This window comes from Poromitra crassiceps (genome assembly GCF_964638095.1).
Source record: "Poromitra crassiceps genome assembly, chromosome: 4".
Classification (NCBI taxonomy): Eukaryota; Metazoa; Chordata; class Actinopteri; order Beryciformes; family Melamphaidae; genus Poromitra; species Poromitra crassiceps.
In genome coordinates, this window is record NC_139626.1 from 25,699,669 (window position 1) to 25,713,324 (window position 13,656).

Consider the following 13,656-nt stretch of genomic DNA (forward strand, 5'->3'; position numbering starts at 1 on the left):
TTCAAAAATTAGATATCCACTAGAATCAGAATTCTGATTCTGATTTTAAAGGAGAGACACTTACTCAACTCGAAAATGATTAACTTATGTAAAGGATAGCAGGCAATCCTTCGGTTCACATAAAATTTGTTTGTCTAACAACTACATTTTAGGGATAGTAAATGATGAATTTAAGGTCATCTTTATTCATTATTTTTATGGAAACTGCAAGAAGATCATCAAAGCTAGAGCAAAAAATAAAAATCAATCAATGAATCTGTAATAACAATAATAACTGGTTTGGTCATTTAAACCTTTGTTTGTTTCCAGTACATTCAAAGCATGAATTTACATGTATATGTTTTGGAATGGCTTTCAAATGATTTCATCATGTCTGTGTGTGTCTCTTACCGCAGCCCTTTTCGTCACTGTTGTCCTGGCAGTCCTTTTGCCCGTTGCACACCTTGCTGATGTCGATGCACTGAGCCGACTTGCACATGTACTCCTGGGGGCTGCAGGTGGGCTGCGGCGTGGTGCACAGGCTCTCCAACTCATCCGTCCCGTCCGCGCAGTCGCTCTCCCCGTCACAGGCGAAGGAGATGGGGATGCAGGCCCCGTTGCCACAGGTGAACTGGTTGCTGCTGCACGTGTCGTAGGTGCAGCCCAGCTCATCACTACCGTCCCCGCAGTCGTTGACACGGTCACAGCTGGGGAGGGGAAGGAGTCATTTACAGGATTACATTCTATCAAATCAAATAGAGTTAACATTATTTTCTGGGCTTATTTTTAGTTATTTCGTGAGCAAAATGCAGAATAAGGAGCAGTTGATGGAGGCGGAGTAAGGTCAGGTACAAAGCTATGCGCCAACACAAGTTGATGACACACCCAAGCTCTGCTGACATACAGTAGTTGCACCTTGTCTAATGTAAAAAAAACAAGTCCCCACTTACTGGTAAGGGAGGAAGATGCAAAGGCCGTTGGAACAGGCAAACTCGTTCATATGGCAGGTGCGGTTGGGGCAGTTCTGGAGCTCATCGGCGGCGTTGGCGCAGTCTCTCTCCCCGTCGCACACGAAGCTCAGAGGCACACAGCGCGGGTGGCCGGGCTGCCAGGTGGGACAGGTGAACTGGTTGGGATTGCAGGTACGTTGGCCTGCAATGGATGGGGGAAGGAAGGGAGGGCTGAGCATGAACACATGTATACATCCTCACATCCACAATCACACACATCTCTCTATGATTCACCCTCAACAACACCAAACGCCGAAAAATCTACTTAAGGTGCTTTCTCACTGGGGACGCGGGACCGTTTCCGAGCACACTTGTCCCCAAATTGACTCCAGGTCCGGTTCGTTTCATGAGTGTGAACGTTGCGTGAGGATACATTCCAGGCGTAGTTGATGATGCAAGTGTACTCTGCAAGTGATCCGTTCTGTTCCCGAGCACGGAAGAAATGTTGTAATGTGAAAGCTGACCAGCGGGGGAGAGGGGAGGGCGGGGCAATCGTACTGTGGCACAGAACGAAAGCAATCGTTCCCAGAAAGCACCCTTAGTGTACAAGTGTACAAGTGTATGTGTAATACATGGATAGGAAACATCTGAATTTAAATAAGTGCAATTTGTTAGAATTATTTCTGCATACCTGTATGCATAGGAAATATATTTTTTTAACAATTTGGAGAAAATGTTGGCTTGTTCTCAAAACAACAACAAAATCCCTTGAAAATGTGGAAGAAAAACTGTTCCTGAGATTTCCCCATTCCTAATACAAAACACTCTTTCATACACAATTAAAATGTAATTTAAATGCAATTTAAAAGTCTTACACAATGAAGTTCATTGGCGTAAAAAATATATTTAGCAGATGAGAGAAGTTACATTAAAGCAATTATAATTGTTGAACAGAAACGGAATCCCTCTCATGTTTGTCGTTGTCTCTTAATTTGCCATCTTGTGAGTAAGGACACAAGTCAACTGTATTGGCTGACACATTATCTATTATATTTGTATACCCGCCTTAAATTGCCCCTCGTGGGACTAATACATTATTGAATTGAATTGAAAATGTCACCTACTGGGGGATTACAGGAATCTCTCTCTCTCTCTCTCTCTCTCTCTCTCTCTCTCTCTCTCTCTCTCTCTCTCTCTCTCTCTCGCTAAAGGAATGGCTTGGGGTTGATTTTTGTGTGAGAAAATTGTTTCCTAAAACCTTACAATATTTAGTTGTAAAATATTGCTCACATTTTGCGATGTTTGGGTTTCTTCAGCAGAGATTAGCTAAAATATACTGAATGTTATAGATATATATTTATGACTCATCACACAAAATCATTTTATGAGTGTATTACCTCCCTGTAGTGTAATGACATACAGTAAATATCATAGTGCTATCTCACCGCACTGCAGTTCAGGAGCCTCATCACTGTTGTCCCAGCAGTCATTGTTGCCATCACAGATGAGCGACTGCGGGATGCAGTTCCCATTGGTACAGGTGAACTGGCTGGGGCTGCAGGTCTTGATCTCCTCCTCTGGTTAGACAGACATCATTTAAAAATGAAGTAACCTATGTTTCTCAACCTCTATAGTATGGACATTTTGCGTTATGGAACAGTAAAAACTTCAAAGTAACCAAAAGTCACAAGTTTGATCCCCTTCCATCAAAAATCAAGTGTCCTGTCAAAGTATCCTTGAGCAACACGTCTGAACCGCTCACTGAATGTAAGATGCGCTTCATAAGAATGTCAGCCTGATGCCTAAAATACTGTATTATATATATACCGGTATATATTTAAGCAATATAGCATGAGAGCCAGTGTGTTGTGGCAAATATATCCCGCTGATCAGCTGTTATCCCACGAGGCCGCAGGCCGAGTGGGATAACTGCTGAGCAGCGGGATATATGCCACAACACACGCAGCTCGAGTGCTATATTGCTTTTATAAAACGGTTTCCAAGTATGATAATATAATAATAATAATAATACTATAAGTCCGACTGGCATGGCATTCTGGTAGAGTCAGTTGAAACACTACTGTAAGGCGGGACCGCAAGAACGTGCGGGTGATTTGATTGGATCGTTCTGGAGACTGAAGTTGACATTGGCCAATCCTGGCGCTTGCTGAGAAGCTGAGAGCTTTCTGCAAAGCCCGACAACAACTAACGTTACGGGGTTAAATGCGGGGTTAAATGCGGGGTTAACAGCCTTTTTTTTTGCAAAGAAGACATTAGCCCGCGTCTATTCTTGTACAAAACATAATTTTCTGCGAAGTATTAGTAAAGTTATAAGCAAAGATCGATTCACAAGGATCTGACAGCTGTCTCCGCCATTTGTTTTTTCTACATTGTCATTTGAGGTAACCAAAGCCTTTTAGTAAGAGAGTTGCCATGGCACTCATAACCCATGGCCATGTGTTATGAGAGTGGGTTACGGGATTTATACAATGGCTGTGAACCAATCAGATTGCTTGATTTGAGAGAGCCGTTTTATAAATATATATATATATATATATATATATATATATATATATATATACACACAGACACACAGACACACACATATATATATATATATATATATATATATATATATATATATATATATATATATATATATATATATATATATATATGTGTGTGTGTGTGTGTGTGTGTGTGTGTGTGTGTATATATATATATATATATACACACACACAGACACACACACACACAAACACACACATATATATATATATATATATATATATATATATATATATATATATATATATATATATATATATATATATGAGAACTCACCGCAGGAAGGAGGCTCATCGGCCCCATCAGCACAGTCTCTGAAGGAGTCACACACCCAGGACTGAGGGATACACGTCCCTTCATCACAACGGAACTGGTTCGGGGAGCATGTACGACCCGCTGGAATACAGTCACACACACACACACACACACACACACACACACACACACACACACACACACACACACACACACACACACACACACACACACACACACACACACACACACACACACACAAAATCACACAATGTAGAGTATATATCAATGCACGCTTCTGCTGAATGCACTCAGCATGTAAAAGTAATGCATGACATCTCTCTCTCTCTCTCTCTCTCTCTCTCTAAACACTGGACAGCTACACAGCTACAAACACAGCGTTCAACTTACCACAGAAGAGAGGATTCTCATCGCTGTTGTCACCGCAGTTGTTGTAGCCATCGCACAGGCTGTCAGGGAAGATACAGATGTTGGTGTTGTCACACTTCACCTGGCCTGTAGGACAACTCCTGTCGGCTGGAGACGGTTGCCGTGGAGACGTTTGAGGAGGGAAAAAGTCAAAAGTTCAGCCACAGGGGTCATAACCCTAACCCACAGGCACTCTCTTTTTCCCCCGAGCTCAGAAGACCACTTTTCTAACCTTCAGAATGGTGCAGCCATACAGTATATACTGAATAGACATAATACACATATTATGATGATAATCAAATGTGCATACATTTCTCTAGAATTATCCAACATAGTCAATCCATCATCATCAACGAATCATCGATCCATCAATCAGCCATTCATCACTCACGGCAGTTGATCTCGTCGGTGGCGTTGTCTCGGCAGTCGTTGTGGCCGTCGCAGACGAAGGCTGCGCTGATGCAGCGGCCGTTGGCGCAGGTGAACTCGCCGGTGGGGTTGCAGGTGGGGAAGGGGCAGCCGCGCTCGTCACTGTTGTCGCCACAGTCGTCTGTGTAGTCGCAGGCGTAGCTGAGCGGCACACAGCGCCCGTTGTCGCAAGTGAAGTCCATGGCTGTGCAGGTGTGGAAGGCTGGGAGAGGGGAAGAAGATTTTGTTAGATTCTTAGAACATGCTTAAAAAAGTATATTCTTCCTTTTTTCTGTTGAACCCAAAATGCATTTAACCAAATCAGAACAAACATAGGGTGTACACTTAGCCTTATTGTACTGTAAACTGTTGTCCATGTTTACTTGTATTGTTTTTGTTTTTATACACTTAAGGCTTTTGCACACCAAGTCCGTATTTTCGTCCGAAATTGACGCACGAAAAAAAAAAGAATACGACCTCATTTGTGTCAATCATGATTGACACACCGAGTCCGACAATTACGTCCGTCATTTAAGTTTTCGGACGAGGTTAGATTTTCTGCGTTTTTCGCATCAGTCAATAGATTTTTGCGAGCTGGGACACGTCTGTGTTTTCAGATGACGGATTAAAAAACATGCATACGAAAACAATCGGACTGTGTGTGCAAAGACCTTTAGCCTACTTGTACTGTAAACTCTTTCCCCCCCCCCGATTATTTATCCCATTTTTATCCCCCGTTAGTGCCAATTTTAATTTATTTATCCTGGTTGCTGCTCCACTCTCTGCCAATCTGGGGAGAGCTGAAACTGGTTCCATGCTACCTCCGAGACATGGGCAGTAGCCAGCCGCTACTTTTCACCTGACAGGGAAAGCTTCACGGGTAGGACATAGCACGTGGGAGGATCACGCTATTCCAACGAGTTCCCCTCCCTCCGAACAGGCGCTCCTAACAACCAGAGGAGGCACTGTAATAGAAAAATTGCTGAAATGCCTTGCACATCAGCGACCAGGATATTGCATGTTTTGGTGAAGGGGTTCCTCTATGAAGGAAACCCCCAGGGGGCACGGGGAGAACATGCAAACTCCACACAGAAAGGCCCTTTTGATGACCCCACCCGGGCGGCGGGCACTCGAGGACATGCGGAGGGGCACGCACTCCTTCAGCGCCCACAGCGTCCCAGGTGGGAATCGAACTGTCGTGCTGTAAACTGTTGTCCATGTTTACTTGTATTGTTATTATGTTTTTATATGTGATACTATGTGGCTTTTATGCTTGCTGCAACACAAACCACCCTTTTGGGACAATTAATAAACGTGAACTCTCTCACCGCACACTCTCTCCAGCTCATCTGAGCCATCCTGGCAATCGCTGTAGCCGTCGCACTTCCAGCGCACCGAGATGCAGTTGCCATTGAGACAGGTGAACTGGTCTGGCTGGCAGCGGTCCCCAGTGTCTCGGATGCAGTCCCTGCCATTGTTGGCCAGGTACCAGCTCCCCTGCTGAGGACACTGGCACTCTGCACCCGACGGACCTGCAGCAGAGCAAGGGAAGCCAGAGTAAGAACGAAGAAAAAACTGATGGGAATAAAGAGATATTAACTGTGTTATTAATTAATGAACATGTTATTGTTGTTAATTAATGAATGTGCTGTGTTTTCTGTACTGGCCGTAAACGGAATTTTCCTTGTTATACAGGACAGCAGAAGTGTTAACAGCAAAAGGGAAAATGGCTACTTGTGTTGTTGTTTCTTAAGCATGTAAGGCACAGTACTACACCGGGTTACTAGTTTGGGAACAAAATCTGAAATGTGAGACCTACTCTGATAAAATGATTGTTTATATTAAACTAAACAACAACTTACACAGTTGCTGGCTGAGGAAAGGCCTTTGCTTACCAAACACGACACGGTGTGATCAGTTGTAATAGCAATGGTTGTCAGATCAAATATAGACTGCAATGAAACATTTTGCAATGAAACCCTTCAAAACAGACACACGCCTATCAAATAGGGGATTATGAATCAATGAGAAATATTGCAGTAGAATACTAAGTAAACAACCGAATAGGTCGACCTCAGTGGGACTGAGTGAATATCATACATCTTGCAAAGAATCATACGAACATTCATTGCCAAACCTAGTTTGAAAGTAATTGCAGTTCCAACTAGCAAAGATCCCAAAATAATAAGACATGGATGTGAGAATGATGTTTGTAATAACGATAAAATGAAATATAAATAAAAATCTAGATTGCACATCTATCGGAGCAAGCATGTGCTAGTCTCCAACTCTCCGCAGATCGGCAGAGGGGGTGGAGCAACGACCAGGACAGCAGGGGGAATTGGCCAAGTACAATTGGGGAGAAAACGGGGGGGAAATCAGAAAAACACTTGATCAAAACTAAATTAATAATTGAAGTACAGTAAGGCTTCATACAGTATTAAATTGTGAAGGATAATCTAGTTCAGGCAATTGTCAAGACTGTGGAAGTTGTTGTTCTTACTGTACACAAGAATGAATGGCAGCAAATCCGAATGTAGGAAATGCCCTGATATGTCTATATCTATTATATATAATATTAATATATATATATATAATATAATATAATATAATATTATATTATATATTATATAACTATTCTGATAGTGTAATGTAAAGGAGAGGGGTAACCTCAAACTTAAGACAAAACCTTTTAACTCATTTAGAGTTATTTAGTTTCTTACCAGGAACACAGACATGACTGCAGCCTCCATTAAACTGTTGACAGGGGCTGGAGCAGCTCTCCTGCTTGGACCCGGCATAGACATGGATGTCGTTTGGCCGGTACTGCAGCTCCTGGGCCAGCACCGCAAAGCCAGAGCCGTCATCCTTCCCGGCCCTGTAGACGGCCCGGGTCGTCCAGTCGGTCCAGAAGATGTCCTGCTGGAAGACAGTGAGCGCGAAGGGGTACTGGATCCCCCGAATGATCACTTGCCGGTTTGCACCTGTTAGTGAGGAACGCTCGATCCTGTCTCTGAGGGAAGTAAGGAGGGAGTGGAGAAGATGGACAAATGACATGGGGGCAGAACAGCATCTTTTTCTTAAATTCTGTCACACAATAAGTCCCTTGGCTGCTTTGCAATTTCTCCATATGTGAAAAATATTTAATTTCGGGAAATACTAAAATGTCACTACATAGACAATGCATACAACAGCATGTCTTTCTACAGAAATTATTCCCGTGGAGATGGAAAATTCTGGACATACAGTGAAGCGTCAGCCCAGTACAGCATCCTCTCCTCGTAGTCCAGAGACAGGCCGTTGGGCGTTGTCAGGCTGCTGTTGATGATGGGGGTCCGGTAGTTTCCGCCCAGCGTGGCCCTCTCAATCTTAGCCGGACTTCCCCAGTCAGTCCAGTACAGGTAGCTGGACAGGGAGAGGGTGGGACAACGTGCAAGGATGGAAGAAGAAATAGCGACAGAAAGAGCAAAGGTGAAAGAGTAGAGGAGAGTGGAAGAGTGGATACCACAAGGCGGAGCAAGGAGAATCAACTTTGATCATCTTCACGCCAAAATGGAAGTCTGTACATCTATGCCCAATCTACAGAAACAAGTTGCTTTTACCCATAGCAGGGGTCGACGATGATGCCCCTGGGGCGGTTGGCAGGGGCGATAACTGAGCGGTTCTTCCCATCCACCCCGATGGCCTGGACATTGCGGCTGTAGTAGTCAGTGAAGTACAGCCGCTTGTGGATCCAATCATACGCCAGGCCCTCTGGGTCGTTCAGAGCTGAGCAGCGTGACAGAGAGAGGGAGAGGACAGGCAGAGAGAGGGAGAGGACAGCATGGCAGAGAGAGGGAGAGGACAGGCAGAGAGAGGGAGAGGACAGCATGGCAGAGAGAGGGAGAGGACAGGCAGAGAGAGAGAGAGGACAGCATGGCAGAGAGAGGGAGAGGACAGCATGGCAGAGAGAGGGAGAGGACAGGCAGAGAGAGGGAGAGGACAGGCAGAGAGAGGGAGAGGACAGCATGGCAGAGAGAGGGAGAGGACAGGCAGAGAGAGAGAGAGGACAGGCAGAGAGAGGGAGAGGACAGGCAGAGAGAGGGAGAGGACAGCATGGCAGAGAGAGGGAGAGGACAGCATGGCAGAGAGAGGGAGAGGACAGGCAGAGAGAGAGAGAGGACAGGCAGAGAGAGGGAGAGGACAGGCAGAGAGAGGGAGAGGACAGCATGGCAGAGAGAGGGAGAGGACAGGCAGAGAGAGGGAAAGGACAGCGTGGTAGAGAGAGGCAGAGGACAGGCAGAGAGAGGGAGAGGACAGGCAGAGAGAGGGAGAGTACAGCGTGGGAGAGATAGGGAGAGGACAGCGTGGTAGAGAGTGGCAGAGGACAGGCAGAGAGAGGGAGAGGACAGTGTGGCAGAGAGAGGGAGAGGACAGGCAGAGAGAGGGAGAGGACAGGCAGAGAGAGGGAGAGGACAGGCAGAGAGAGGGAGAGGACAGGCAGAGAGAGGGAGAGGACAGTGTGGCAGAGAGAGGGAGAGGACAGGCAGAGAGAGGGAGAGGACAGGCAGAGAGAGGGAGAGGACAGCGTGGCAGAGAGAGGGAGAGGACAGTGTGGCAGAGAGAGGGAGAGGACAGGCAGAGAGAGGCAGAGGACAGGCAGAGAGAGGGAGAGGACAGGCAGAGAGGGGAGAGGACAGGCAGAGAGAGGGAGAGGACAGCGTGGCAGAGAGAGGGAGAGGACAGCGTGGCAGAGAGAGGGAGAGGACAGGCAGAGAGAGGGAGAGGACAGCATGGCAGAGAGAGGGAGAGGACAGGCAGAGAGATGGAGAGGACAGCGTGGCAGAGAGAGGGAGAGGACAGGCAGAGAGAGGGAGAGGACAGCGTGGCAGAGAGAGGGAGAGGACAGCATGGCAGAGAGAGGGAGAGGACAGCGTGGCAGAGAGAGGGAGAGGACAGGCAGAGAGATGAAGAGGACAGGCAGAGAGATGAAGAGGACAGGCAGAGAGAGGGAGAGGACAGGCAGAGAGAGGGAGAGGACAGGCAGAGAGAGGGAGAGGACAGGCAGAGAGATGAAGAGGACAGGGGAAAAAGGGAAAAAAAACATGAGAAAACAGAAAAGGAAATGAAGAGAGGAAAAGGACAGATGGAGAAGGATATTGAGTAGGACCGACAATAAAAGGAGAAAGGAAAACATTTGATGAAAAAGACAAACAATGTAACCAATGAGAGAAAAGAAAAACATAAAAAGCACGACCAAATAGTATCATCTTCCACGATGACACAGTGACACCAAACTTACTTGAAGCTATAATGACAGGAGGGCTGGTGATAGATGTAGTGCTGACGTAGCCAATCCTGCTCCGGCCTATCCCCATATACTGGGTGAAGAAGATCAGCTTGTCCTTGAAGTCATAATCCAGTGCCACCAGGTTGTAGCCCAGGTTCACCACTGGATAAGGGAAGCTGTGATCCTCAGGGTCTAACCTCAGGCTATTCAGCGTGTAGTCAGTAGTGAAAACTAGAAACTCCTCCTGGCCGTAACCACATGTTACCCCATTAGAAAGGAGGGAACCGTGGGCGCAACCGCATTTGGGTCTCTCCTGGCCCGGGATGGCGAAGCAGAGCTGCTGGCAGTGCCCGTTATCTTCCCGGCACGGGTTAAAGCCCACCTGGTTGGCAGACGTCGGCTGGACACGCGAGTCAAAGACGGTGACATCCATCAGGTTGTCGATAGAGTCACGGATTACCTGAGAACATTAACAGAAAGTAATTTAGTCACTGAAGTGGACTAAAGTGAGGGGGACTAGCAGCTGCATTGAATCTCCTCTACTGAAACTAACTGCTATCAAAAATAGAAAAATCCAGTCCAATCCTGTCTCTCTCCTTAGCTCTTACTTTAATATTTTTCCAAACATTTTTTACATGATCACTCTCAGGACAGGAGAATATTTCCAGGGAGCTATAATGGCCCAATCTGATACAAATCATGTAAATAGAAGATCACAATTTTTTTTTATTTTGAAGCCTGAACTGTGTATTGCATTAGGTTGAACTCTCACCTCTGGCTGGTCAGTGTTGCCTGGGTCCTTACTGGCCTGGAAGAGCTTCCCAAGCTTCTTATCCACCCACAACATGTAGTTCTCAAATATGGCCATCCCTGTTGGAGACGGATACCGGCTCCCATAGCGGACGATCTGCCTCTGCATGCCGTCCGCAGCCATGCGGGAGATCATGTCAAGTGTGTCGTCCGTCCAGTAGAGAAAGTCGTTGGTGTAATCAATGGTTAGCCCGCGGGGTGACGCCAGGCTCTCTGATGCCAGGACGGTGCGGTTGGTGCCGTCCAGCAGTGCCCGCTCGATCTTGGGCGTCTGGCCTCCATCAGCCCAGAAGAGGTAGCGGAGCTTGGGGCTGACAGCCAGGCCGGCGGGCTGGTCCTGGAAGGATTTGAGGAGAACCATTCGGTAGGTGGTGTTGATGGCGAGCACCTCCAGGTAGGTTTGGCTCGCAAAAGCATTGGTGAAGTACAGGTTGCCTAAGGAAGGGAAGGAGAGAGAAGAAGAAATTGGATGACAAGATTAATATACCAAATATTAATCAAATATGAATTTAAACCCTATGCTGGCTGGACCACAATATGAAACAGCCAAGACTTTAGAGCTATAGCATGACCATTCTTCTAAGTATATCTCTATGCTAAATACATAGAGATGTTCACTGCCACAATATTAATTAGGGTAAAATGATATATTCCACATTAAAATCAATACACTTTAGTGCTTCATTTTTTAAACACTTGTATTATGTCTGGTCGAGTTCATTTGCTTTAGATAATGGATAGTTAATAAGTCGTTCCATACCTGCAATCCAATCCACAGCGATGCCCTGGATGCCTCTTCTTCCGATGCCTGACGTGACGACACTGCTGTAGCGCCCTCCATCTGTCTTGGCCCTGAAGATGCCCTTGTAGGAGCTGGAGGTGCTGTTGTCAGTCCAATATATAAAGCCAGACTCCATATGCAGGTCCAACTTGTCCTTAATGGAGTACGAAGCTGAAAGGGTCAAGTTCTGTTAATCAGATCCTGACTTGGAATGGGTAGATTTTGCATGTGGTGAAGACATCATCCTAGCCTGGGAGCGGTCAAAAGTATGAGCAAAAATAAAACACTATGAAAAGATGATGTCTATTCTGCAGAGAACATTTTCATAGAAATATAGTCCAAAAATAAAAAATATATACAAGAGCCAACATACATCCACCGACAGGCACCATGGCCTCGGAGTGGTCGGAGCTGTCGATGTGGAAGCCGCGGATGTGCTTTGGGGTGGAGATGATGGCGAAGGATGCATACTGTTGGCAGCGGGAGCCGTCCTGAGAGGGGTTAAAGCCCGTGGTGCAGGCGCAGCTCTTTTGGTTTCCTGGCTTGGGCAGACAGAGGTGGGGACAGCCCCCATTATTGTTGCTGCAGGCGTTGCTGGTGCCTGCTGAGTCTAGATGGACAGAAAGAAGAGGTGGTGGAGGGAAGATTAGATCATGAGCGAGCTGAAGTGGTTTCAGGTCTACAATCTCATTTGCATGCATCAAAACTGCAAAGCGTTTCAACCTCTCTGGTCTTCGTACAGCCTGACGAAGACCAGAGAGGTTGAAACGCTTTGTGTTTTGTGCCCCTGTTCATTGAAGATGTACATTGTTTGATTAACTATTGTAGTAGACATGTACTTTACTTCGTAAATTAAAAGCCTATCTATAGCCTAAGTATCCAAGAAGCTCCTTTTTTCTCCTCTTGATTCACTTTTGGCCTGCTGAGCTTCCTTGTGCCACATGTTTGCTTCTTCCATATATTTGATGAAAGAATGTGAACACTAAAATGCGTCATCTCCAAACCTAAACTCTCATGCTTAAAAACAATTATGATTCCTGCAATAACCAATGAGTTCATTAACAGCCATGTCTGGTAAAAGTCCACTTACTGTCTCTGGCGTGCACTTTGAGCGCTCGCAGGCCAGACATACCACTCCTCATCACCACCATATTGGCGCCGGTGTTCTTGTCCACCCTCTCAATGACCTCATAGTCCAGGTCGGTGTAGTAGAGGTGGTTCTGGTAGACCGTCAGGCCCCAGGGGTGAGACAGACCACTGACCACCGTCACCCGGCTCACACCGTCCATAGTGCCACACTCGATCTGGGCACACAGTGAAGGAGAACAGAGAGGGAGAGGTGCTTAAAGCTAGATGAAATAGGACAATAAAAGTTGGTTGGTTTATGGTTGGTTGGTAGCAATGATTTCGTCTCTTGCTGAGACCCTATCCTCGTATAGACGGTTTTAACTTGACAACAAAAACATTCTAAATTGAACCCCCGCTCACTTCCTGTTGCAGTGTTTGCTGTGGACATAAAATAAAAAAAAATATTCAAGTGCAGGACTGACCATTCCGTGAAAACCGTCTATACAGCTGAGCAGCGAAAACAAAAGTAACGATGTTGAGTCGAGTTGCGCTCTGGTGAAAAGCGTCTATAGCACCCGGTGATACGGATAGATACAATGACATACTAAAGCCTAGATTGCTAGCTAGCTCCCTGCACAAGACTAGATTAGATTAGATTCTTTAATGACCACACAGCCAGGCTGGTGGAATTTGTTTTCAGTACAGTTCATACGTAAGCTATGGTCCAACATTGAACATCATAATACGTAAAACACAATAACACTACAGTACACAATACAGTCATAGCAGCAGTGATATGGGGGTTGTTATAGAGAGTTCAGTGTCCTTATGGCAGTGGGGAAGAAACTGTTTTTAAAACGGGTTGTCTTGGTGGGCAGAGACCTGTAGCGCCTCCCGGAGGGCAACAGCTGGAAGATGTGGTGTGCTGGGTGAGTGGGGTCAGAAATATATTTTTAGCTCTATTTATTGTCCTTTGGCAGTGGACTAATTCAAGTGACAGAAGGGGGGTGTGGATTATTTTGGAGGATTTATTGATGATTCTCTGTAGTTTGTTTTTGGAGTGAGTGTCCAGACTGCTGTACCAAACTGTTATGGAGAAGGTGAGGATGCTTTGTATGATGGCCAGGTAGAACCGGAGC

The 13,656-nt window shown here is 45.9% G+C and overlaps 1 protein-coding gene across 1 annotated transcript in view; it reads right to left on the bottom strand.

Moving 5' to 3' along the window:
* lrp2b (low density lipoprotein receptor-related protein 2b) overlaps positions 1-13,656 on the bottom strand; it is a gene marked incomplete at both ends in the record, with an annotated part of 73,134 nt that overhangs the window by 26,722 nt on the left and 32,756 nt on the right. Inside the window, 15 exons of the mRNA XM_083635848.1 lie at positions 391-686; positions 930-1,131; positions 2,375-2,506; positions 3,774-3,893; positions 4,164-4,289; positions 4,573-4,812; positions 5,918-6,121; positions 7,313-7,602; positions 7,836-7,994; positions 8,192-8,357; positions 9,871-10,318; positions 10,631-11,103; positions 11,429-11,620; positions 11,823-12,059; positions 12,540-12,753. Of these exons, the coding sequence (XP_083491974.1) occupies positions 391-686; positions 930-1,131; positions 2,375-2,506; positions 3,774-3,893; positions 4,164-4,289; positions 4,573-4,812; positions 5,918-6,121; positions 7,313-7,602; positions 7,836-7,994; positions 8,192-8,357; positions 9,871-10,318; positions 10,631-11,103; positions 11,429-11,620; positions 11,823-12,059; positions 12,540-12,753 (3,499 nt within the window). The remainder of the gene's footprint in view (positions 1-390; positions 687-929; positions 1,132-2,374; positions 2,507-3,773; positions 3,894-4,163; positions 4,290-4,572; positions 4,813-5,917; positions 6,122-7,312; positions 7,603-7,835; positions 7,995-8,191; positions 8,358-9,870; positions 10,319-10,630; positions 11,104-11,428; positions 11,621-11,822; positions 12,060-12,539; positions 12,754-13,656) is intronic.